The sequence below is a fragment of the Pteropus alecto genome, unplaced genomic scaffold, assembly GCF_000325575.1.
Source record: "Pteropus alecto unplaced genomic scaffold, ASM32557v1 scaffold7, whole genome shotgun sequence".
Taxonomy (NCBI): Eukaryota; Metazoa; Chordata; class Mammalia; order Chiroptera; family Pteropodidae; genus Pteropus; species Pteropus alecto.
In genome coordinates this window covers 16,866,003-16,891,045 of record NW_006494614.1, presented here as the reverse complement: position 1 = coordinate 16,891,045, position 25,043 = coordinate 16,866,003, and the positions used below count along the sequence as shown (strand labels likewise).

The 25,043-nt window shown below is 32.0% G+C and overlaps 1 protein-coding gene across 1 annotated transcript in view; it reads right to left on the bottom strand.

Moving 5' to 3' along the window:
• PHIP (pleckstrin homology domain interacting protein) overlaps positions 1 to 25,043 on the bottom strand; it is a gene marked incomplete at its 5' end in the record, with an annotated part of 109,464 nt that overhangs the window by 70,405 nt on the left and 14,016 nt on the right. The window contains one exon of the mRNA XM_025042934.1: positions 8,857 to 9,017. Within this exon, the coding sequence (XP_024898702.1) occupies positions 8,857 to 9,017 (161 nt within the window). The remainder of the gene's footprint in view (positions 1 to 8,856; positions 9,018 to 25,043) is intronic.

The window sequence follows — 25,043 nt, the reverse complement described above, 5'->3', positions numbered from 1 at the left end:
AAAGCTTTAAATCATTCATTCAACTCTCAATTTCTCTAAATTCCACAAATTAGGTCAATTTATTCACTTAATTTATCTTCTAAAAATTAAAGCAATATTTGGCTCTGACCTACATTTACAATAAAAATAAAATTTTAATTATGCCAATACAGGTAGAATACATGAAAAAAGTAAAATTATGAGATCTCATTATGCTTCATAGTACTGATATAACTCATTTTGTTCTTATATATCTAAATAAGACTTTGCTTTACATTCTACTATAGAAGATGCTTCACATATTTTTCATATTAATAGGGGAAAAAAACATCCAGTTTTTTGACCAAAATATCGACTTTACTGAAACAGTGGCAAACCTGTGATCTAAAATAAACCTCCAGCAACTTTTTACCAATTAAAACCTAAAGTTTTAATTTACCAATTAAAACCAAAAAGTCCCCCTATATTCCTATTGCGTTCATTAGTTAGTAATCTCATCAATTTAATATTACTTAACAATTTTGTTCTATTTAGACAAGTGATTAAAAAAAAAAACAAAAAAACACTATGAACATTTTCTCCGAGTGTCTATTATCCCAATCAACCTTTCTTTTCTTCCAATAAACTGCAGAAGAGAAATCTTTGATTGCCCTTTCAGAGAAATCTCTCTTCACTATCCTCTTCCAGGACCCTATAGTATGCTGTCTCCATCCTCACCTCTGCTCCCTAGAAGAATTCAAACAGTACTCTAAAAGTACCCTTAAGCAATTTCTATTTCATGTAGCATTTACTGTGATCACTTATTTTTATGGGAATGTGAAACTAAAGATGATCTGATAAATTCAACTAAGTTATTTTTAAATTACTATCAGAAATATATACACATAAATAATTGACTGAAAAGGACTGCAGAATAAAAATTTACCGGGAAAACATTTTTAAAAGCACTATAAATGTGTTTAAATTAAATGTAAAAGGATACATAAAAAATTCATAAAATTCTTTTTAAATTCTTTACAAACTATAAAGGAAAATTTTTGAATTGAGACTTTCTTTCCAAAAGCCTACCTCAAATGTCAGTAAAGTCAATAATAAATCAGAGTAGGACATTAGAGTCTTTCGATCACAATGTTAAAAAAGAGCTATGGACATTAAAATAAAAGCAATGCTATGTTATGTGAATAATGAAAGGGATGAGATCAACAACATAATAAGCATCTAGGTTGTCCTTGGCTAGAAAGAACACACAGGCTTCTCAGATGTAGGAAGGTGAGAGAGGCATAGTAGAGATAGTAATTTTAAAGTAAACAGGAAAGAAATTAGATGATTCTAACCTTAGTAAGTAAAACAAATATCTAAGGATTATTTCCTAAAAGGCAGAAAGGAGAAAACAAAAGAAGGAACCAAAAAGAAAAATAGTTTAGAAATACAGTGGAATAATAGCAATAAGAAAAAAGAAAAGGAGTCTGTGAGCAACAATGAAAGTCCTGCTAAAATTAACATGATTTTAGAAAAACTTCAGCTGACAAAATTTTTCAACAAAGCTCTAATGCCTAAAGGAAAACAAATTAGTCATTTCTGTTGAATAACATCTAGATATTGCTGCTAGGACTGGAGTGGGATTGGCAAGGTGAGAAAAGCTGGGAGTACAAACTATAAGTGGAAATAAGAAAAAATTAAACTGAAAAGGTTTTATCTGAGGAAGACTATAATAGTTTTAAATTCCTGTTAAGATTTGAATTGAAAAAAGAGAAAAGTAGTTTGAATTTAACCTGGTAGCTACTGAAGAATTTTAAGCAGACAAGACATGGCCAACTATACTATTTTAGCCACATTAAGCTTTAAGAAATCCATGAGTTAGCTAAGTGCAAAACTGAATACGCTTCTTTGGAATTCATTTTTAAATCAAATTAAAATATTAAGCTAGTTCTTAATATCAAGCAAACACAAGACAACAGTTGATCACTAGTTTCATTTTTCAATAATGTAAAAACTCTCATAATTACTGTGAAATAATGTTCATTGATATGTTATCAAACCTAGCACAAACTAAAGAAAATTATAACAAAAATATGTAGCTTTAGCTTTAATCCTTAAACAAAACATGACAAATTTACGATGCTTTTTTTCTTTTTTTTTAATTCAAGACATCTTGTCAATGCAAAGACAAAGCCAAGGAAGTTGAAAAAAGTACATTATCTCTATCCTGAAAAAACAACAGTCTAGAAATTATTTGTGAAAAGGCCTGGTACAAAAGAGCAGGACTTAAATAAACCTTAGATTTGCCTAAGCATAAGATAAGAATTTACTTTGGAATACCTATAAATGTTTATTTCACCACCACACCTAAAGAAGCCATATACATAATGATAAAACCCTGAGCCTTTAAGAAAAGCAACATGCTCTTTAGCTTAGGACAGAGAAAGAAAACTTACTCCAGAATCTTTTTTTTTTTAATTTTTAAGTAGACTATGGAGACAGTGGCACCAATGACCATCCCTTCCAGCATACAACTGGATCTAATACTGTAATTCCCTTTTTTATTAAAAAAAAAAAAGAAAAAGAAAAAGCTTCTATTATTCAAAAAAAGCTAACATGGCTTCCTACTTTATCATGCCCTTGAGAATTAAAATTCTCCTTAAAATCTAGAAAAAAATGTCCTATCTAGAAAAAATATCCTATCTACTTGTATAACATTGAAAACATTATGAAACAACTTCAGACAGAGGGTTCTGAATCGCTTTACTTGTGTACAGAAACTAAAGCAGAATTTAAGTCTATACCCCCAAAATTTAATAGCTTCTGGAAGGCAAATTTTAAAGGGTTTAATTGAACTACTTATGCATTTCTTTATTTAACTAAAAGCTAAGATTAGAGGTGACAACTCTGTGAACTGTTCAATGATGAAGAATATACTTGATAAGATTGAGTATAAATGACAAATGGTTGACTTCTGTAAGCAGAACACTGCAACACACTTGGAAACATTACAACAGGTTACTTCTGCTCAGATGACGTTAAAATTATAAAGCAGATCTGTAAACCTTTCCCTAAGAGAAGCATCAATCGTGAAGACCAAAGATTATTGCTTTGACATGAAAATAAATGAAATTATATAGTTTTTAAACTTATAATATCTTAGGGGAATATGGCATTCTTTGGCAGAAGCAACAAGGAAAATTCTAATTTCTCTTGCTAATACCATATAGCTTTATAAGTCAGATTTCACCTCTTGATGTCACTACAACAGAATTAAATGTTAAAAACGCCATGTATATTACAATGTCATTTTCTTATCCAAGCTAAAACATACCCTACTCTTCAGGCAGCTAAAAATTGCTTACAATTTAAATTTAGTTCAATTTTTTTTCTTTTCAAGAAAAGACCAATCTTTCTTAACAATCTATCAGACCTGTTTCATTTCCCTTACAAATTACCCTAAACTTCAGTGTCAATCATTTCAACACATGCCCAATTTTTTCACTCCCTGTGCACCTAAACCACCAATGACTAATCCTTTATCAATCTAATCATCACTTGCACTGATCCTGCTCCCAGATGCCAAGTACCATTATGGAGAAGCAGATAAGCATACTAAATCTGTAACATTGTAAATTTGTGAATCTTCTATCTATTAGAGAGGCTAGGACTAGTCAGCAATCATTTTTATCTCTAACTGGTCTGTATTCATCACTCTTTTCCCGTCACCAGGCTTTATCACTCACCTCTAGAATCTAATCCCATTTCCTAACTAAGACTCTTAGCAGATAAAATATTTCACATTGACAAGTAGGATCTATTTGTTGTGAACCCATCTTCCTAAATAGTCAAAATAAACTGCTCTTTATATATTCCATCTTCAACTATTCATCTACCTATCCTCTTTAAAGACCACTGCATATCAATTATCTTTCACATCTTTAAGTCAGCTCTCCTAGGTCTTTCCCCTTTACTCACACAATTTTTCAAAAATTTATCTTCCTATAAATTATCATATTCTAGCTCTGCTTTCCATTACTAACAAACTTACTGAATATTCACCATCACCCCTACAATACCTCCCATGCACTTTAAAAAAATATTTTTGAATTTCAAACTGAGTTTTCGATAGTACTGATGTCTTCCTGTCTCCACACCCAGATTCATCAACTGTTAACAATTCACTACATTCACTCTTTCTATCTAGTCCTCCCTTCTCCTTCCCTCTCTCTCCCTCCCGCCCCTCCGCCCCCGCTCTCTATCTCACACACGCACATACACACAAACAAAAACAAAACTACCATTAGTCTTTTTCTGCACCATTTAAGAATAGGCTGCATACTTGATGCTGCCCCTTCACTTCTAAACATCTCTGAATTTATTCCTCTAAAACAGGGACAGACATCTATGTAAGTTGGGGAATCAATATTGATTAAATAGCCATCCAATCCTCAGGCCCCATTAAAATTTTGTCCATTATCCTGACAATGTTTCCCTTTTCCTATTAAGCCCAGGATCCCATCCAGCAACACGTTACATTTAGTTGTCTCTTCTGTCTTCTTCAATCTGGAAAACTTCCTTAGGCTTTCTGTTTCATGTCCTCAAAACACATAAATACAGACCTTGGGTCAAGGTCATTAATAGCCTTGCCAAATCCAAAAGATGCCTTTCAGTTCTAATTTTACTGTTGGTTTCGATCTTTCATGAAATACTATATACTTGGCTTTCAAGACACCACTTCTTTTCTTGTTCTCTGGCCTCTTAGGCAGCTCTCCTTGTCTTTGGCTGCTTTAAAAGTTGAAGTTTCAGCCTTCTTTTCTTACATACATATGAGATAATTTAGGGGATTTCGATATTCAATGATCCCCAAGCTAAATCTCCTAGCCTAGATCTCTCTTCTGGGCTCCCACTGCCTGAGCATTTCTATTTGGCTTTCTGCAAGAGAATCTCAAATTCAACATGTCTCACCCTCACAAACTTCTCCACTTACATCTATACCCAAAGTGACTGGACTTTCTAACCAGTAACACAAGTTAAAACATGTCATCCTAAACTGTTCCTTCTTTATTCCTCCTTATATTCAAGTCAATTTCTTAAATCCTAGAGATTCTACTTTTAATCTATTAATTCCATCCCTACTTCCACTGTGGCTCTGTTCAAGCCCTGATGATTTCTTTCATGGATCACTGCCAGAACCAATTCCTCTGTATATAGACTTAGTTTCAATCTATCTTCTTTAATAATGCCAAAGGGATCCTTAAAGAGAAATTCTACTCACTCTTCTGTCTAAATTTGTCGTTTTCTCTCCATTGCTCTCAGGAAAGAAACCCACTCCCCTTCATACGTCACAAAAGGATCTTGATTTCGTCCCGCTCCAACATCTCTAGCTCTTGCTTAATGATGGTCCACATTCACTCTTTGCCATAAACAATACACAATTTGCACATTAAGTTCTCCAAAAGTTTATAAATGCCTTTCTCTAAGTCTGCAGTATCTAGCTCAACTCAACCTAGGTGTCACTTCTCTAGTAAATTTCCCTTACCATATCTCCTACTACACACTGGATTAGGTACCTCTCTCCTACACCTATCTTCTGCAGCCTCTATCTTACCACATTGTATCAATATTGTCTGTTGACCATCTGTGAACTTTCCAGAGATAGATACTATATCTTTCATTTCTATATCCTAAGTGTTTAGAACAGTGGCTCCTAAAAGATTGAGGTTTGTTAAAGGAATGCATAACCTCACAGTCTTTATTACAACTTATTGTATTTATGAAAAACATTTTTTGCTCTTTTGCCTTTATTTGAAAAAAGAGATATATTTTGTTTCTGAAATGGGGGTGAAAATCTTATATGGTCTTCAATGTACTCTCGTATTTTGAGTGAATGGCTTACACCTGAGAGAATTAACTCTGCTTTTCTTTGGTAAATACTATTTGAGGCAATGATTCTGAAACCATGTACAAAAATTTCAAAACTAAGAATTAGAGAGCAAGTCTGACTTGGTAATTATGCTATCTCTCTCCCTGGGTTCCTAACATTACTACTCTACTGGGAAACATCTATTATTAAAAATATTCTAGTACAAAGTACTGGTAAATTTTCCTATCAATTCCAATAATTTCAGTTTAAACCTTGTTTAGCATTTATAAATAAGATTTTAGTTGGATAAGAAAATGGATAAAATTTATTTAAATCTATAAAATTAACAGCAGCAAGTAAAACTTAATGAATGCTTACTGTATATCTTCTACCATACAAATTATATGAATTATTTCATTTAATCTGACAAAACTCTTGTGGGTTGGTACTGTTATCTATGAGAAACTGGAGATCAAAGGGGTGAGGTCATCTGCCCAAACTGCACTGCAAGGAAGTAGTAAAGCTGTCAGTTGAACCAAGAGCCCCCTAATGTCAAGTTGATGCTCTTAATCACAGTGCTATGTATATATACTGCCTCTAGCTGTTCCTACTCAGAAAGAACTCAAGAGAATTAGTCCCTTGGAAAAAGCTTTCAAATGTATCTACATAAGAACTTTAGTAATAAATGTGCAAGGTCCTAAGATATCAAATACATAAATAGGAAATACTGGTTGGTCTGTTATTGTTCTTCCAATAAATAACAACAGTGTGCTCTCTCACAGGAAACTTTTATTGGTCAATTATGATCTACTATCCTAAAGCCTTATCTTACCAGTTTTCAAGACTGATTTTCAAAGCATTTAGTTAGTGGCTAGTGTGTTCCCAGTGGAATGAGAGAACACTCACCAGTCATCCCACTTTATAAAGTAGTATAACAATGAACACATATGTACCTTACCTGCCACTTAAGGTGATAATCATAAAAATACAAGAAAAATTTAAATAACAGTGCTTATACTTTAGCATTTCTTGTTACAATGTAACATTCTGAAATCCATAACTGCAAGTCATCAATAAAAAATTACAAACGAGACTGACTTTTATTTATGTGTTTTCAACTAAAGGAAAATAATCTGACAATAGCTTCTTCACACATCATTCCTGTTCCCTAAATCAAATGCTCTTAAAAACAGAATTATACATCTAGAACAGGGGATGCAATTTTTTTTATATAGGGCCAAATAATAATTATATTAGGTTTTACAGTCATAACTATTCAACTCTGCTGTTACAGTATAAAAGCAACCTTAGACAATACATAAACTAAGCATGCCTGTATTTGAACAAAATTTTATTTACAAAACAAGGTGACAAGTTTCCTAATAATGGCTGGTTCACAGTGGGACTCTTTCCAAATCTGTACCTACCATTTTAACTAAACTCATGAGACAGCAGAGGCATTATTATTTCACTGCATTTCCTCTCAAAAAACTCTGGATTACATACCTAATTCAAATCAAAACACATACAAGGCTTCACAAAGTATATAACCAAATGCTTACCATCTCTATCATTTTTAAAGAAAGAATTCCCACAAGGTATTTTACGAACATCAAAAATTAAGTTACATATGTCTTTTACAATCTCAATGCAATGGCATAACTTTATACTCACCAACATGAAGTACAAAACTAATGCAATGCTTCTTTCTCATTATTTCAGTTTATTACTATTATTAAAAGAATTCATTTAAACATTAGAGATGCCAAATTTACTGTGTATTGAGAGCTGAATTTAAATATTAGTATATTGAACTTAAAAAGCTAAATGTAATTTTCCATTACCATTTGAGAGCAAATTACTGTTGAAGATATATCAAACACTTTAGCAAATAGAGATAGATACCTGTTCTCCATTCTGAAAATAATAACCTGTCAGAAATTTTTAAAATTTCACTTTCATTTTGCTTCACAGAGAACAATAGAGATAAAAGAGAAGGTGCAAGGAGAGAATACTAAGGTAGAAAATGATCTGCAAATGCCTGAAGTGGATTACAGCCAAGGAATAGATATGTATAAGAATCTTTTCCCACATCCTGTTGTTTAGCTGTTTTACAGATGACTGGGTATATAAGTAGAAAAGAAGTAGATAAAAATAAGTCTCAGTTTACAAGCATGTTTACTTAAAAGAGGAATCTATAATTGTCTCAACTGCATAAAATTTGCAGCTGTTCTCTTCAAAGGCATAGATAGGAACTTCCATTTTAACCTCCATTTCCCATTTTCTAATTTCAAAGAAAATTAAGGGCCTTGTGAATGAATGCATTACCTTCAGCTCACAGGGTAGTATTTAATTATAAGTACAACCATATTAGTGTGGTAAGCATTACCTTTAGTGAATGTAATAGTTAAGACACCTAAAAATAGAAATATTTCCCAAAGTAATTATCTCACTTAAAGCTGAAAAGCTGTGCTTTTCTCCAACGAGTTACAAGAAACAATAACAAATAAACTCCAAGAGCTTCTTTGAATACAACATCAGATATATTAAAGAATGATGTGTTACGGAGAAAAGGTAATAAGCAAAACATGTTTAATATACTCAGAATTTTTTCTATTACTATTTTAAGAGAAATTTCCTATAGACTAGCAAGTGGTTTTCTACAGATAATATAAAAAGATATATTTAATAATCTCTTCTAATTTGCTTAACAAACTTTGTAAATGCTCTTGGTTTAGAATTAAAATTATGATACGACATTTTACGAAACATCAAACTGCATAATTGATATAAGGCTGGATTACCCATAACATAGGATTATAATATAGCTGTGACTGTGCTATAACATGTCTTTCAGGAACTTTCCAAACTTGGATAAAGTTCTGCCTTAGGTAAAAGCTTAATAATCTAAATTACCTAAATTTCAAGTTTTCCATTAAAAGAAAAAAAAAAAAGGTTTTATTTGAAGTTCAACTATAAGCAATATTTCTTCAATTCCACATATGAATTAAGATATTTTAAAAATTACTTACAGTAAATATCCGTCTGCCAGTTCGATCAAAAGTTACACAGTACACAGATGACAAGTGTCCTAGTATTCGTTTATGCATTTTCATGTGTTGGTATACTGCAGTTGGAACAAGTCGCTCAAGCCTGTATTTCCCATTCAGCCTCCTTGAAAACAAAGTATCCGCTACCAAGAAAATTGGGGAAAATAAGGATAATTCAGAAGTTTTCTTAACTATCATCTCTTAAGAACTCACATATTCTAATTTCTTACATGTTAGTAAAAATAAAGATGCTTTCTAATGTAGATGACTCCCAGTTAAAAATCTCCAAAATAGTCAATAAAAACACATTATTTCACCTGCTATAAATTAAGTTAGGCACTTTTATCCTCATTTTACAAACAAATTCAGTTAAATGACCTATCTAAAGCCACAAAGTAAATAAGGCATGATGCTAGAAGTAAAATTCAGACTTCTTTATTCTCTGGCTAGTGCTCTTTAAAAACTAAAATGATTTTATACGATATTATTTCTTTAAAAGGACCCTATCAGATAGGTTTTTTGACAAAAGCAGTTAGAATTGGATCCAGTCGTTTTTACTTTACATCAACTAGCAATTCCTGAACAATTCTAAATTTGACATGTCAAATGATGATTTAAAAAATTTTGCAATAAATGAAGACAGAGGAATGATTCAATGCATTATTTTAAAAAATAATTAAACTGGAGATCTTGCCAAACAACTCTATAATGATTCTTCCTCTGGAACCTATTTGTACTCTTTTTGCCACTCATCCATTTTAACCATCTTTCAAGAAATGACTGAAATTTATATTCTACCCCAAAGCACGATATGCTGACTCCAGCCCAAAATGTTCTCTTCCATCTAAATTATGACTGCACTTATTTTCTATGCTGGTAATTATGAATAAAGAAAGTGCTTAATAAATATATGCTGACTAATCTGCAGGCACATTATTCACCTTTAGATTATCTTTTAATATATGGTTTTTTTCTGACTGTGACTGCCATCTAGTAAGCACTAGATGGATAGCAAGCACCATAGTTTCACTTGAATTTAGTCCCAAAGAAAATTAAATGTATCTACAAATACTAATAACCTAGATTTAGTCTAGCAATTAAAGCTAATGAATTACAACTATCTCAGCTGTATCATTAAGAATATCAGTAGAGTATCTTTCTTGCTGTTAACAAATAAATTCTATGTAACAATACTTCAACATCTAAGAATATCTAAGAAGCTTTAACAATTGTGAATATGCATGCTTAGACTTCAGCTAGTTATGTAATAAGTTAACAGTAATTCAATAAATTTCTAATAAGCTCTGATACATTTTTCTTTATGCACAGAAATGGCCTCGTAAAAGGCATCCTCCTCTAGGACTTTGGCTCCAAACTGATTTAGAGCAAGAATCACACAAAACCACAGTTATCAATTGTCCTGCCCAACAAGAATGCAAATAATGTTATCTAAACACTAAAGATCAATGACATCTCAGGCTCTCCTGTCTGTTCCACAAGAAAATAAGTGATGACGCAGAACACGAACATTGACAGCTTGATTCCCTCCATCCAAATTTTACAAAATTCTCAAAATGTCAAATTTTATTTAAATATTTAACATCATTCGGGTATAGAAAAATGATTAAAGATAATTACAATATCAAAATTTATGATGACCAAGCACTTATACATGTCAGAATTTTTTAAATGAATTTGTTATAAAGATCATTTAAAAATCACAAAGTTAATGAAGTTATTTTCTATGCAAAAAATATTTCCCTTAAGTAAAGAGGAAAAAAGATGTTACTGCTCTCTTAAACACATTTTTCACCGAATCTTTACCTAAACTGGGATTAAATCTTTATTTTCTTTGGGGAGTCAACTGCAAAAAAGAATATCCCTTTCACAGTTACTTTACAAAATTTTTAAGTAAAATTTTCCAGAAGCGTAACATTAAGTAAACTATATCGTTAGAAATATATTCCACACTACCCTTTGTTATGCTTATCTATGTATCCTAAGAAGGTACCTAGCAGAAACCTTGCTTTCAACCAAATTACAAACTTGTACAACCGTCCTAAAACACATGACCTATAGAGAGAGCAGTATGTAGTATTTCCAGGTAATAAACTGGTAATTCAAACTTGATACAGGGGTTAGAAAAGAAAATATAAGTACTGTTCAACAGTTAAAATTCAATTGAGGAGGTTGTATTTGAAGACGGCCTGACCAGATTGGAGAGAGAATTTTTACAAAGGTAGAGAGAAGAATGTTCTAGGACTCTCGTTTACTGAACTCACATTTTCTTTTACAAAACCATTTACATAAATAATGTCTATCTTCCTTACCAGGTCTAAAGTACCTTAAGGACAGAAATTCTGTCCTATTCATATTTCTCACAACTGAGTATAGAGCCTTTTATATTAAAAAATATATAAATGAATCTTAGTTAATAGTAAGATACACAAGATGATTTAATTTATAGTTTTATGGCAGAAAGGCAAATGGCAATTATTCACTTTCTAAAGAAATTGTTAATAGACGAATTGGATTGAGTAAAAAAGAAAGGTCTCTTGGATTATAGAACTCCTTAAATTTTATTAAACTAGAATATCAATTTTCTAAATGAGCATGGTTAAACAGATGTAAGAGCTCGCAAAGGAATAAGTTCTTTATATGAGATTATAATAGTTTAACCTTAAAAAAATCAAGTAGCATATATGGCTTTGGTTTAAAAGTACATTTATTTTCATAAGTATGGTGATGAGAAATATTCTCAAAATAAGCCTGACAAAGCAAATCTCTATTTTCTTCACTTGGCAAATTATTTCTTACCCTTCAAGACCAGTTAAAATGTCACCTCCTCTAGTAAGACCAGTGAATAGCAAAAGCAACCTAACTGGTTGCCCTGCAACATGACTATTCTGCTCAAAACTGCAATGTTCTTCATTTAACACTAAACTTATTAACACATCGGTTTACCAAGGCCCTGAATAATCTTGTCTCCCATTACCTTTCTGACCTCACCTGCTACTTCTCTCCCTTAACTTGGTCTGCTGCAGCCACCTCTAATCTTCCCCATCCTTCTGACACATCAGAAATGCTCCTAATTTAGAGTTTTTGCATTGGTTGCTCCCTCTGGTTAGAATATCACCCCACATATGGCTGGCTAATTCCTTGACCTCCTTCAAGTCTTTTCTCAGATGTCTTATTGCTTCTTAACAAAGCCTAATCTGGTCAGCCCATTGAAAATTACAAGCCATTCCCTACTACCACTCACAATTCCTAATGCACCCTTATGTAGCTCTATAAATGTTCTTTTTCTAACACTCATCACCTGGTGCTATGTATTTATTTGCTTACTATGTTCATGTTTATTTCCTGCCTCCCCCTACAATAACATAATAAGCTCCATGTGGGCAAGATTTTTACGTTTTGTTCCTTTGATTAGCCTAAGAGTTGACAATGGTGGTTGGCACTTAATCAATATATATTTGGTGAATTTAATGAATAAATTACATGTGAATAAAACAATTAGGCTTAAGAATAAAACAAAAATGAAGGACTTTTTTATCATACAGATTACAGAAGCAAAATATCTCTAAATAGTTCTTTATTTCAACTGTCCTGCTCAATGGATTTAATTTGGAGAAGTGAATATATTTATTCAATTTTCTGAGTAAAAAGACCAGTAAATGAAATAAACATCCCAGAAATCACTGTCATGCATTTGAAATATGTTTCTTTAAAGTCTGAAGAGAGAAAAGGAGCAAATAGCGACAAGTGTCATTCATAGCAAATCATTCAGAAAAGTCTCTGAAACAAAGTATATGTATACAGGTCTACAAAACTAACTAATCACTAAAGTTAAACAAAAGGCCATGATTTCTTAAAGACCAATATAACTGTACATAATCCAGCCAGTGGGTTCTTATCTATTACTTCTCAAGACAGTAGAATGACAAATCAAATTCCTCCACAAGTCACTTTCCTAGTTCACACCTAGTTATTTTTCAAGAACTGATTTTTCTAATCATAATATTAGTGTATTCAATGTAGAAAATAAGAACAAATAAAAATCCATGATTCTGTCATCTAAAGCAATTGCTTTTAAAATCCTGCAAAGATTTTCCCCATAAACAGCATTTTAACGGCTATGCTATATTCCTTAATGAAATAAGAGCTAGGCTCTAAGTTCAATATACTTGTGTTCAAATTTGACATTGTGCTTGACTTCAAGCAAGTTACTCTCTCTCAACTTCAATTTCTCCAGTTATATTTCTAGAAACATTTTTCCACAATATACTTTGCTTTCATATTATGCTGCCTTTTTTGACATCTCATGATTTCACACATTTTACATAGTTAATTCTATCAATATTTTTTCCTTTCTTTTGTAATTTCTTCTATTGCTTTAATATGAAGTCCTCTTACCAGCCAAGAGTACAATATCCATTTACACTTTCTTCTACTTTTTTGTGATTTAATTTTTTCACTTAACTCAATATATCTGGAGCTTTAGTATATATCTTGAGGTGAGTCTCTAAAGATATTTTTCTCCTCCAAATAATCAACCGTTTGTCCCATCCAGCCTTTTCATTTACTAATCCTTCTCTAGCCCATTAAACTATAAATTATCATATCTATTTCTATGCCAGGTCAAAATTTATATTTATTTATATGCCAATACCAAAATTTTAACTTTATAATTGATGATGATGTTTTATCTGGCTATTATTCTTAATTATATATCCATCTTAAGGTGTCTTAATAATTTATTACCTTATTCGATCACTAAAAAGTTTGAAAATAAATTTGCTGGAAATATAACTTTAATTTTATTCACATATAAATAACTAACATCTTTCTATCCAGGAACATAATGCTTTCTTCCTACAGCTGGGAGCAAGTTTTCAATGTAGACTATTTTAGAAAAAAATAAGAAAAATCAAAGTTGCCTTAGTTTTTCCCCTTAAACAAATCTGTACCATGTGAACCAAAAGTTTCATGGGGAAAAACAGGTAGTTGCCAGAAAGGAGCATCTGCAATAAACATCGTTAACTACTTTTTGAAGATGCCAGAAAAATACATAATAAAATCTCTGTAAATAAGAAAGAACTGAAACATAAATGCCATCACTTCCCTCCAAAATGTTTAAAAGTTTTTCTCCTGCTAAAGACTTTGTAAAATGGACGAGGACTCATGGTGCAACTGCAATAAATTATCCAAGATCAAAATTAACCATTATTTAAAAAGATGAGCTGGGAAAAAAAAATTTAATTACTATGAATTAACAAAAAAATGCAGAGGTTAGTGTTTTTGTTGTCGTTTTTTAACCTTTAAGAACAATATAATATGCTATACGATGTGTATTCCATTCTAAGAAAGCTGTTCCTCCTTAATAATCAAAACTGAAGGTCCCAGAAGTAGTGCCTACAACTTCTACCAGCTTATGAAAGCAGAGCCCTGCTGGCGGCATAATGAATGCAAGGAGAAGGAATCATGTGGCTGTAGATTCCAAAACCTGGAGAATCAATTTTTGTGCCAGTAAAAGAATTAGATGAGGAGGCAAAGAAAATATAATATATGTAACTCAGAAGGTATCTTAGTACAACTTGGGCTTTTTTCTGATACAAAAAGGGGTACTCAAATAAGAAATGAGTATTTTACTAGAAAAGTTTTTTAACTAATTTATATTAAATTCATTTTTGCACTATATTTTGACGAATTTTATTCTGTGATTCTGGTTTAAAAAAAACAATTGGAAAGCTCTCAGTTTCTGAAAGTAAAATGCAAAAGTAGTTATAATTTATAATCAATAACTACATAAACAGTTCCTCAATTAAAGTACAAAAGAGTTAAGTAAATTCTGGATGATCAGTACCTAGGCTTAATTTTATTCTCCATGATCTGTGTTAATAAAGGCTTTCTAAATGTAGGATTAATAACTCGACTATGATATAAGAGTTTGAAAACCTGTAAAACTAAACCTGAGTTAACTACAAAAAAATAGTGACAAACATGTAACCAAGACACATGAAAACAAATTCCAAACTGATTTATCCCTTTAGACAGGGTATTAGTTATAGGATACCCTACAGATACTCAAGTCCCTTACATAAAGTGGCATAGTATTTGCATATAACTTACACATACCCTTTCATATACTTTAAATCATCTCTAGATTACTTACAATACCTAATACAATATAAATGATATGTAAATAGTTGTTATACTGTTTTGTTTAGTAAATGACATAAAGTCTGTACATGGTCAGTAAAGATGCAACCATCATAGGTAACTACACAGTATACATCAGCAACAACGTAACTCTTTTTCCCTCCACTATTCTTGATCCAGCGAGGTTGGTTGAATCCATGGATGCAGAACCTATGGATAAGAAGGGTGGACTGTAGTTTTCTCAACAAAATAATATTATATCCATGACCAAGCACTCAGAGGGCAATTTCTAAATAGAAATGACCTTCCAAGTTCATTCCAAATCTAAATAATTGTCTATATATGGTGATAATTTCAGAATTTCTATCAAATATATTGTGTGGTATAAGGTATTTGATAAGGCATAAAATTACACAATTGTATTCAATTTAAAGAACCACAAAAATGTTCTAATGAAAAGGAGATACGACTGTGGGGGTCACAAAAAAAGAGTTATACAAGTCACAAAAAGAGAAGTTATGGTATACCAGGAGCCAAACACCTTGAGAAGATGGCCATGAAGAGAAAAGTGACCAGGGCTCAGTACTAGAAAGAGGTTCTTGCAGGAGACTTCGAGAATCTAATATTAGAAAAAGGCTTACTACTGTAATTAACAATGTGTGTAAATGTCAAAATACAATCTAATACACAATGTGGGGAGAAAAAGGGCTATAGAACACATGTGGCAAGTTTGGAAAAAAAAAGGTTAATTATTGAGCACTTTACTACATGCCAGACACTATTCAAGTTACTTTACATATATTCTCATTTAATCCTCACCCATCTTTTAAGGTAGGTACTACTATTATCCCCAATAAGGGAATATTCCTTACCAATAAGAAAATTGAAGGACAAAATGTAACTTTCCCAGAGGTGAAGCCCAGGTTTGAATTCAGACAGTCTGATTCCAAAGAGCGCACTCTTACCATGCTGGCTAGGTAGACATATATTAGGGAAAAAAAGACTGAAAGGAAATACGCCAAAGTATTAAGCGCAGATAACCAGTGAGACAGACTTATTTTTGAGCTGTTCTCTGTGTCCAAGTTTTCTCCATTGAGCATATATTCGTTCAGATTAATTTTTTAATTAAGTAAAGTATAGCTCAATTTACCAAAAGGAACTCAAGAGTTATATGGAAAATCTAAATTGTCTAAAGAGATTAACTTAAAATCAAAGACTAAGAAAAATAGGCCCAAGGATAAAAATGCAAGAAATTTAGGTTAATTTAATTATAAAGGAAACTCTAACAATTAAATATATTAAAGTATTTGAATGTATACTATAATACAGAGAAAAACTATTGTCTATTTGACAATGGATTAAATGATATGCTACAAAACTTCACATCTGGTTTGATTTGAAAGCTGTAAAATAATAGAAAAGGCCATCAATTTTGTTTCTCATACATCGAACACACACGGGCTCAATTCTATTTGGGAAGGAATCACATAACATTTAATTCACTAGAGCCACAGTTGAAAAGCTTGCCACAATAATTTTTCTGAAGTTACTAATATAGTTATGAGTAGGACTTCACAACCAAGTAGTCATTATTTATTTGAGAGCCAGAGATAATCTTGGAAATAATTCAACACAGGTTAGTTTATTTCTACAGCACCATCTGGTCTCTATATTACCTGCACCAATAACTAACTGACCAACACAGGAACAGGTCAAATAAATCACTATAAAAGGAACTATAATGAACAAAAGTCCCAACTTTAGTTAAAACAGGAGGGGGTTGTAACATTAAAAAAATAATCCTGTGGTCAGCTTTTTGTCTACAAAAAGAGGGGGAAGATAAGAGAGAATAGAAGAGTAAAAGGAAATAATCACCTGGGCAACACAACGCCCATGAGATGGTCTCTCTTTATTTAACTACTGTAACCAACATAATTAGTATGCACAGTAGCTATTCCCCAAATCTCTACAAATCTCAATTTTGATGTTTGGTTGTACCTCCTATTTGAAAGACACCATATTTTTAAGATTTAGCAGATACTACAAACATGAATAACATCTGAAAAGGAGAACACAAATACTAACTGAAATAAAATACATAAACTTATGATGATTCAAAGAGTTAAGCAAAAAATATCATGACCCAAATACAAGCACTAAAAACAAAACAAAAAAACACACATTACAATTACTAGGGCTGTACAATTACTTGATGGTATTATTCTTCCTCTTTTCTTTCCTGTAAACAACTCTGATACTACTTCAAACAGAAAACAAAGCAATAGTATATTTCCAGTTTTAAATATTTTAAAGAGTTTTTTTTATAGCTTTTTTAATAATAATTTATTTTTTAAAAAGTTAAAAGTTTTGTTTTATGTCAAATATTTTAGTCGTTCAATTTTGAGTCAACAAACATATACAGAGCATCTATTTGGGCCAAGTATGAGCTATGGGACGTAACAGAAAAAGAGAAGACAGTACTTACCCTCTTGGAGACTGCAGTCTAGCAAGGAATACAGACATGAAACAAGGACTTATAACAATTTAACTGTCATCAAATAAAAGGTATAAGGAAATCCTGAAATATATAGCAGAAGGTCCTAAACATACTGGGGGGAGGGTATCAGAGAGTCACCGTAGACTTCTCTGAAATATTGACATTTAAACTGAAAAGGTTCAGCCATTTTTGGCTGAAAAATTAAAAGCCAAAGAATGTTGGCTGAAAAATTAAAAGCCAAAGATATTCTTGGTTGAGGGAAGAGCATGTGCAATGGTCTGAGGCTGGTAAGAACACTGGTAAGCATTTAAGCAACATAAGGAAGTTGGGTATGGCTAGTATGGAGGGACAAGTGTCAATAAATGAGATTAAAAAGGTAGAGGGCAAACTACAAAATGTTTTCTAAGGTATGGTCAGGAATTCTGATCTATTTCTTAAGGACAAAAGTCGAAGGCTTTTAGGGAAAAAGAAGTGGGAGTAATTGCAGTGTTATCTGTTGAATACAATGAAAATAAACCAGAAGAGATATAAAAGCAAAAGCTGACTTTACAAAAAAGAAATAACAGGGTTCAAAAAACAAAACTTCATTTTAGGAAAATATTAATTGATTTGACAAAAAGATTCTTAAAGCTTTCTCAAGAAACAGCATTTTCTCTCAAATTTAAGTATTTATCTGGCAAGATATAAACTTGAAAAAAGTATCATGTTTTATTGTTTCTAGAGTTCAAATTCTGAGACAAAAGGCTCCTATACCCAAATCGACACAGGTGTACCTTATTTTATTGTGTTCTGCATTACTGAGCTTCATGGATATTGCGTTTTTTACAAATTGATGGAGAGACCCTCTGCTAGCAAAAAGATTATGACTCGCTTTAGCATGATGCTTGCTTTATTGCAGTGATCTGGAATCAAATCTGCAATATGTCCGAGGTATGCCTATAAATGGAATACAGGTGGTATAAGACTAATGCATAAAGAATTTCACAGAGAAGGCAAAAAAGGTGCTATATAAATGTGATATAAAGTTAAACGCGTAAGATTAGAGACAAAATAACTAGGGATATAACTGAGTTTTAATTACTACCTCTGTTAAGTTTCAGTTTCCTCATTAATAAAGTGGGGGTATCCTGCAGAGTTATGAAAAAATGAAACAAAATGTTTTATAAACTCAAAGGCACTGTATAACAACATCTATATTGACTATCCTTAAACAATCAAGTCCTCATAAATTATAAAAAAACTTACTAGTTTTTCTTTTCATTTTTTAAAGACTTTTGTGGGAAATCATTTTCCTCTACAACTTCCTTAAGGAGCTAAACTAATTGCTGCTCTGTTTATATAAACACCTACTCAGCCTGATCATTGACTTCTCAATTTCAAGATGTCTAGGAAGATATTCAACCCCTAACTTTAAAGATTCTCTGAAGAAATTCAAAATACAAAGTCAGAAACTTTGTGAAGAAAATATGATAATTTGCTTCACTTACACAGATATGAAATTCAACATCAAACCCAATAATAAATCTGGAAAAATATGTGACACAAAATAAAAAATACCTAGTTATTCCTAATTTCTACTAGAATTGCCTGCAAGACACATCACATGGTTGGAGTAGATGGGGGATACCTCAAAGCAAATTTCATCTTACTATTTAAAAAAGAAAACAATGCAGCTACAAGAACAACAATTTAAACTCACCTAAGAAAACTGTCACTCTTCAAAGTGTCTCTCCTTTTATGGTCAATCATAATTTGAAAAGAAATTTAAGCAAAAGAAAAAATATAAATAATGTCTATTTTATATACTTTGTACTTTGGCATAATGAACATTAGCTTTATTTCCCCAAAAAATAAAAAATGCAAATATATCTTAGAAGTCTCCCACAGCTACCTGTTCTTATGGGGCAATAAAAGAAGTAGCAGGGCCAAGAGGATATAGAGAAGAGAGTTGCAATAAAATATAATCTCTCTTCTCCAGGCCGTAATAGTAACGGCAAAAAAACAAAGGTATGTAAATTCTTATCATTCAAGGGCTAGATTAAAAACAAAACCAAGAATAAAAAAACAAATATAGCTTAGTCAGAAATGATTAAACAACAACACAAATCATAAAACTGTTAGAGACTAGGAAAGCAGAGGAATAAAATGATAGAAAATGAGTTCTGAAAGAAGAAATGGTTAATAGGTGAGAAAATAATAGGCGAAAATTATTATTTAAATAACTCATGAGTGGACACTTAACTAAGGATAATGTATGTACTGAGTAGAAGGCAGAAAAATTACAAAACTGAATAGAGAATACTAGGGAAAAAAATGAACAGAAAGAAATTACAGATTATTATTATAATCTTACAATTTATCAAATAATGTCACATGTTAAATTATATGTTAAATCTTGTAGATTTATAATAATATATATTTCTAAGTATGTCAGAAATATAGTCACATGAGGCAAAATTAACCCTGAAACTCAAGATCCTAGCCCAGTGCCAGGTATGTTAAGAAATTACCAAGGCAGAATAAGTCAAGTACAGTATTGGAAATATGGCAAAATATAAGTGGAAATTAGAAGGGAAAAGAAACTTCAAAAAAATACTCAAGATTAGCAAAAAAACGCATTTAATGATAATTATAGGAAGGGCATTTGTGCCTGCCTCACTTTGCTACCTAATTTAAGCCTCCAAATAACCAGATTTGGCAGGTAATATCCCCATTTTATAGCTGAAGTTTTGGGGCTGAAAAATTAAATGATTTACCTAAGGACACACATCTACACTAAAACAAAGTCAAGATTTATGACCTAATTTTAAGTAAATCCTTGTTGCCCTTTGTTCAAACTAGTGTTCTCATAGAAAACCAATAAAGGTAAAAGAGATCTGGAGTCTCCTTTTAATGTACAGGTTTCTTAGCATTAACTGGATGTTTGTGCAGTAAAACTATTTTTCAAGGCAAAGCAGTTTCCTTACACTGACACATTTTTAAGAATCAGATTCCCCAATACCCACCAAGACTGAAACCTGGTTGCAGAAGCAACAAGTAAAACAAAATATGGAAGTACCTAGGCAAAACAACAAAATAATATGAAAAACCTAGAGAAAAAGTTTACTTCACTAATATGGTAAATGTAAAAAAGATAAATAAAAACAAGGTAATTAGTGAAAGATTGATTTAATATATTACAACCTTTTTCACAAGATAAAAATGCATTAAACGAATCTCCAAATTTAATTTTAAAAACAGCTTTAATGTACCTAAGTATCTTCTTTCCTGGTGTCCGCCAACCCACATCATTTATTATTGAAATAGTTTATTATAGTAGGCAAATACTGAGTAAATTATATCTGAAAACAGTCATGATGTGGGTAAGGAGGTTGGAGAAAGGACAATACCAAAGATTCTATAATACTTTTGAAAGTAAGTGCTGCTATGCCAAGTACACATTTAATATGTCCTCCACAGAAACTTAGTTAGAAGCTACTGACAACAGATTGGTGGAATCTGGGGTTTTCCTACTTGTTTTCGTTTCTAAAAACATTATTAAGGAGAGTTTTAGAGGGCTAGAAAGCAGCTGATCTCTTTGTTTCCCCTGTCCTGAGAATGAATTCCAGTCAATTTTCATAATTTACATCAAGGAGGTATAAAGTAGTCAGGATTTATAAGCAGACTATAAAACAGGATAAGAAAGCACTGAAATAAACTCAAGAGTTGCATCTTAAATTGTATAGGTGTTCTAATATTCCAAGTGTAATGAATTGATAACCCAGTTCATTAATAAACCTTAATTTCCTAAAAACCAATTTCTGGTTTCTTTCCTTACCTCAAAGCTTTCCTTGGGCCAAATCTCTCTTCTTCCAACTATCTATTCTATTTTTAACCCCTACCCACTTTTGAACTTTTCTTGACCCACTCCAGTTCCTCAACTACATCAATTATCTACTACCTCTTCATTTAATATTTATCAATGCTGAGGAATTGGGTCTATAAATAGTAATAAGACATAATCTCTATTTTCTAGTACCTCAAAGTATAATAGAAAAAAACAAAGATAAATAAAAAGCCACAACTCTATGATAAAAGCTATACTTGTGATAAATACGAGCACGTAATTCTGCCCAGTAACATTTAAGTTTTAAAGGATAAATAGATAAATGTTCTATTTATCCTTATCTATTTATCGAGAGAGATTGCAGAGAAATAAAACATGTGCATAGACAAAGGGATGAAAGAGTTTGATTCTAAGAACTGCCAAGTTGTACAAAGCTACAGCACAAAGTATAGATTAGGAAAAGACAAGAAACACAGGAAAAAGTCAGTTTTGTGAGCCACATTATAGGGTTCAGGCTATTCAAAGTCATTAGGAGGGATGATATGATCACATTTGCATTTTGGAACATTTAGAGGAGTGTTTCTTAACTAGAAGCAATTCTGTACCAGGAATATGTGGGAATGTATGGAGACATGTTTGGTTGTCACAACTGGGGGGAGGTATGGGGGCAACTGGTTTGCTACTAACATTTACTGGGTATAGGCAGGGATGCTGATAAATATGCACAGGATGGCCATCTACAACCAACCAATAATTATCTGGCCCAAAATGTAAAAAGTGCCAAGTTTAGAAACCACGATGGAGCCAAAGCCTGGGGTAAAGGAATAAGACTGGAGGCAGAGAATCAGGTAGCCTATAAGTTGTAGAAGAGCAGAGGCCATGTTCTTATTTATCCTGCAACTCCAAAACAATACATATAGCCTAGCCCAGTGCCAGATATAATGTAGGGACTCAATATTTACTTGATATTGATATTGAGTGAATATTTACTTGATAAGTGAATGAATGATGTAGAGCTCCAAATAAGAAGCACCAAGGCCTGAAATGTGGCTGTGGCTGAAAATTCTGGAACAAGAAAATGTAATTAATGGAAAAATTTGGTGGGATATGAATAAGGTCTAGTGCTTAGTAAATAATAATGTACCAGTGTTGGTTTAGTAGCTTTGAGAAATGTACCAGATGATAACCTTAGGGAACACTGCATAAGGGGTATATAGCTCTTTGAACTATCTGTGCAACTTTTTGGCAAATAATTTCTTACTCCAAAATTAAAAGTTTATTAAAAAAAAAAACCCTGTATTGTCAGTGAATCAAACTTTAAATGTTTGGATATGTATTTAAATCTGTGTTTTAAGAAAAGCTAAAATGTTAATATTTTTATTTTATTTCCACTGATACTTGGTAATACTACATTGACCAAGGAAAGAGCAAAGAAAATCCAGATAGAAAATGGCAAAGAGGAATCAACAAAAATGGCAAAGAGGAATCAACAAAAGACATGTCAGTACTATAAAGTTCATATTAAAAAAAAATTCTGATCACTCATACTGTGATAACTTGAAATGATACACTATTACTATGCAGGCAAACTACTATGGCAAAAAATCTGATGAATTTTTCTTTCCATTACCATCCTATTCATAATTTTCTAGCAAAATAAGACATTCGAGGCTGTCACTGAGGCTAACGAGACATGACACTAAATGATAATAAGTAGTTATTTTTATTAGGTTCTCTTCTGATTTCAAAAATATTGTAAATGCAAAAAGAAAAAAAGTAAAATTAGTGTTCTAGTACAGAACGAATATTCTCCTGAAAATATAAATATAAAAGAAAAATAATTTATCTTAAACCCTAAAAATGAAATAAAGTCTTTCAGAAAGATACAATTATCTGCTTGGTAATTAATTCTGTTACCTAAATATACTACTTGCATTTCTCTGTTATAACACAAAACTCAAGATATTTCTGCCACCTTTACATTCCCAATATCCATGTCAGCAATATTTACTGATCTGACCATATAACTAATACCAACTTTCTTAAGTAGCTGAGGGTTACTATTGGAAAGCTTAGCTTATTGAGAATAAGGCGTAGCATAATGGAGTCAATCTCAATTCATGACTCACTAAATGTGTAACCTTAGTCAAACCACCAAATCTTTCTATGCCTCAGTTTCCTTCTCTGTAAAACAATAAGTTCCTCCTATGGGCTGGGCTGTTTAAAATTTTAAAGGTAAAAATATATGAAAAATGCTTAGAGTACTGCCTGGCACACAGTAATTACTCACATAGCAAATATTAAGAGGAAAGTTATTTACTATCAATCATTCTTGTACTTTCATTGTCTGCCACGGAACTGCCTGACAATGTACTGAAAGAACAACATAATATATTCCCTTTATCACATAGGTCTGCAGTCTTCCAAAGAGATAACAAACTTTCTCCTACAAGAGAAGCATCTATATTTTATCTCATCTTTCTCTCAAGAGAATTATTCCTTCTCCTAGTATAATTTTCAAAGTGCAAATACACTCTAATATCTCAAATCCTTTGTTGTTTTAATAGTTGTTCATTATAGTTAGATTATATATTGAAACCAATATTTAACCAGGGCAATCATATATTTAATTAAAAAAAAAAAAAAAGATCTCCCATGATTACCCACCATACAAATATTGCATAGGATACCTTTGGAAAAAAGGTCCGAAAAAACAATCCAGAATGCATCACAGAGACAAAAAGATGTAAATCATAAAAGAAAGAGTAACAGAGAAGATAAAGTAAAAAATTCTACCATCAGTCTATGGTCATGCCACCCTGAACAAGCCCGATCCCGTCTGATCTCGGAAGCTAAGCAGGGTCGGGATGGGAGACTACCTAGGAAGACCAGGTGCTGGAGACGTAAAAAAATAATTAAATAAATAAGCTGACAAGGTCCTTGCAATCTGTGAGGTCAATCAAGGGTTGCCTTGCTAAAAAAAAAAAAAAAAAAAGTCTATCATGTGTTTAACTGGAGTTCCATAGGAAAGGAGAGAGTATGGAGTGGAGACAATATATTAAAAGATAATAGCTGAGAATCTTCCAATGCCAATAAAAGACATTATAGTTCAAGAAGCCTAATAAATCTCAAACAAGATAAAGTTAAAAGGATATCAAAATGTTACAATCAAACTGCAGAAAACTAACAAGAAAATCTTAAAAGCAACCAGAGAGAGCAACTTTCCAAGTAGCAATAGATCTAAATCCAAATATATCAATAATTAAATATAAAAGACAGAATGTCCCAGATAAAACACAAAGACTGTCATATTGTAATTTTTAAAAGACACTTCTATGTTATTTTAAAGAGAGATGGAAAATAAAAGGATACAAAAAGGTTAAAAGTAAAACAATGGAAAAAGATATACAATATAAATGTAAAGCAAAAGTTATCCAAAACTCTAATATTAATTAATGATTAGTATAAGTATCCAGAAAAGAAAGAAGTAGGATGTGGATAGATGAAAGAAAGAGGGAGAATAACATTCCTGGGTAGAGAGGGGGGTTGGGAGTGGGAAGAGAGGCTATGATTAAAATATGAAGGTCCTGAAATTCAGAAGTTTAGACTTGGTGGCAGAGGAAGTACAACATCATTAAAATCTTAACCTCTTTATACCACCTTGATAAGAAGTGTAATATAGCA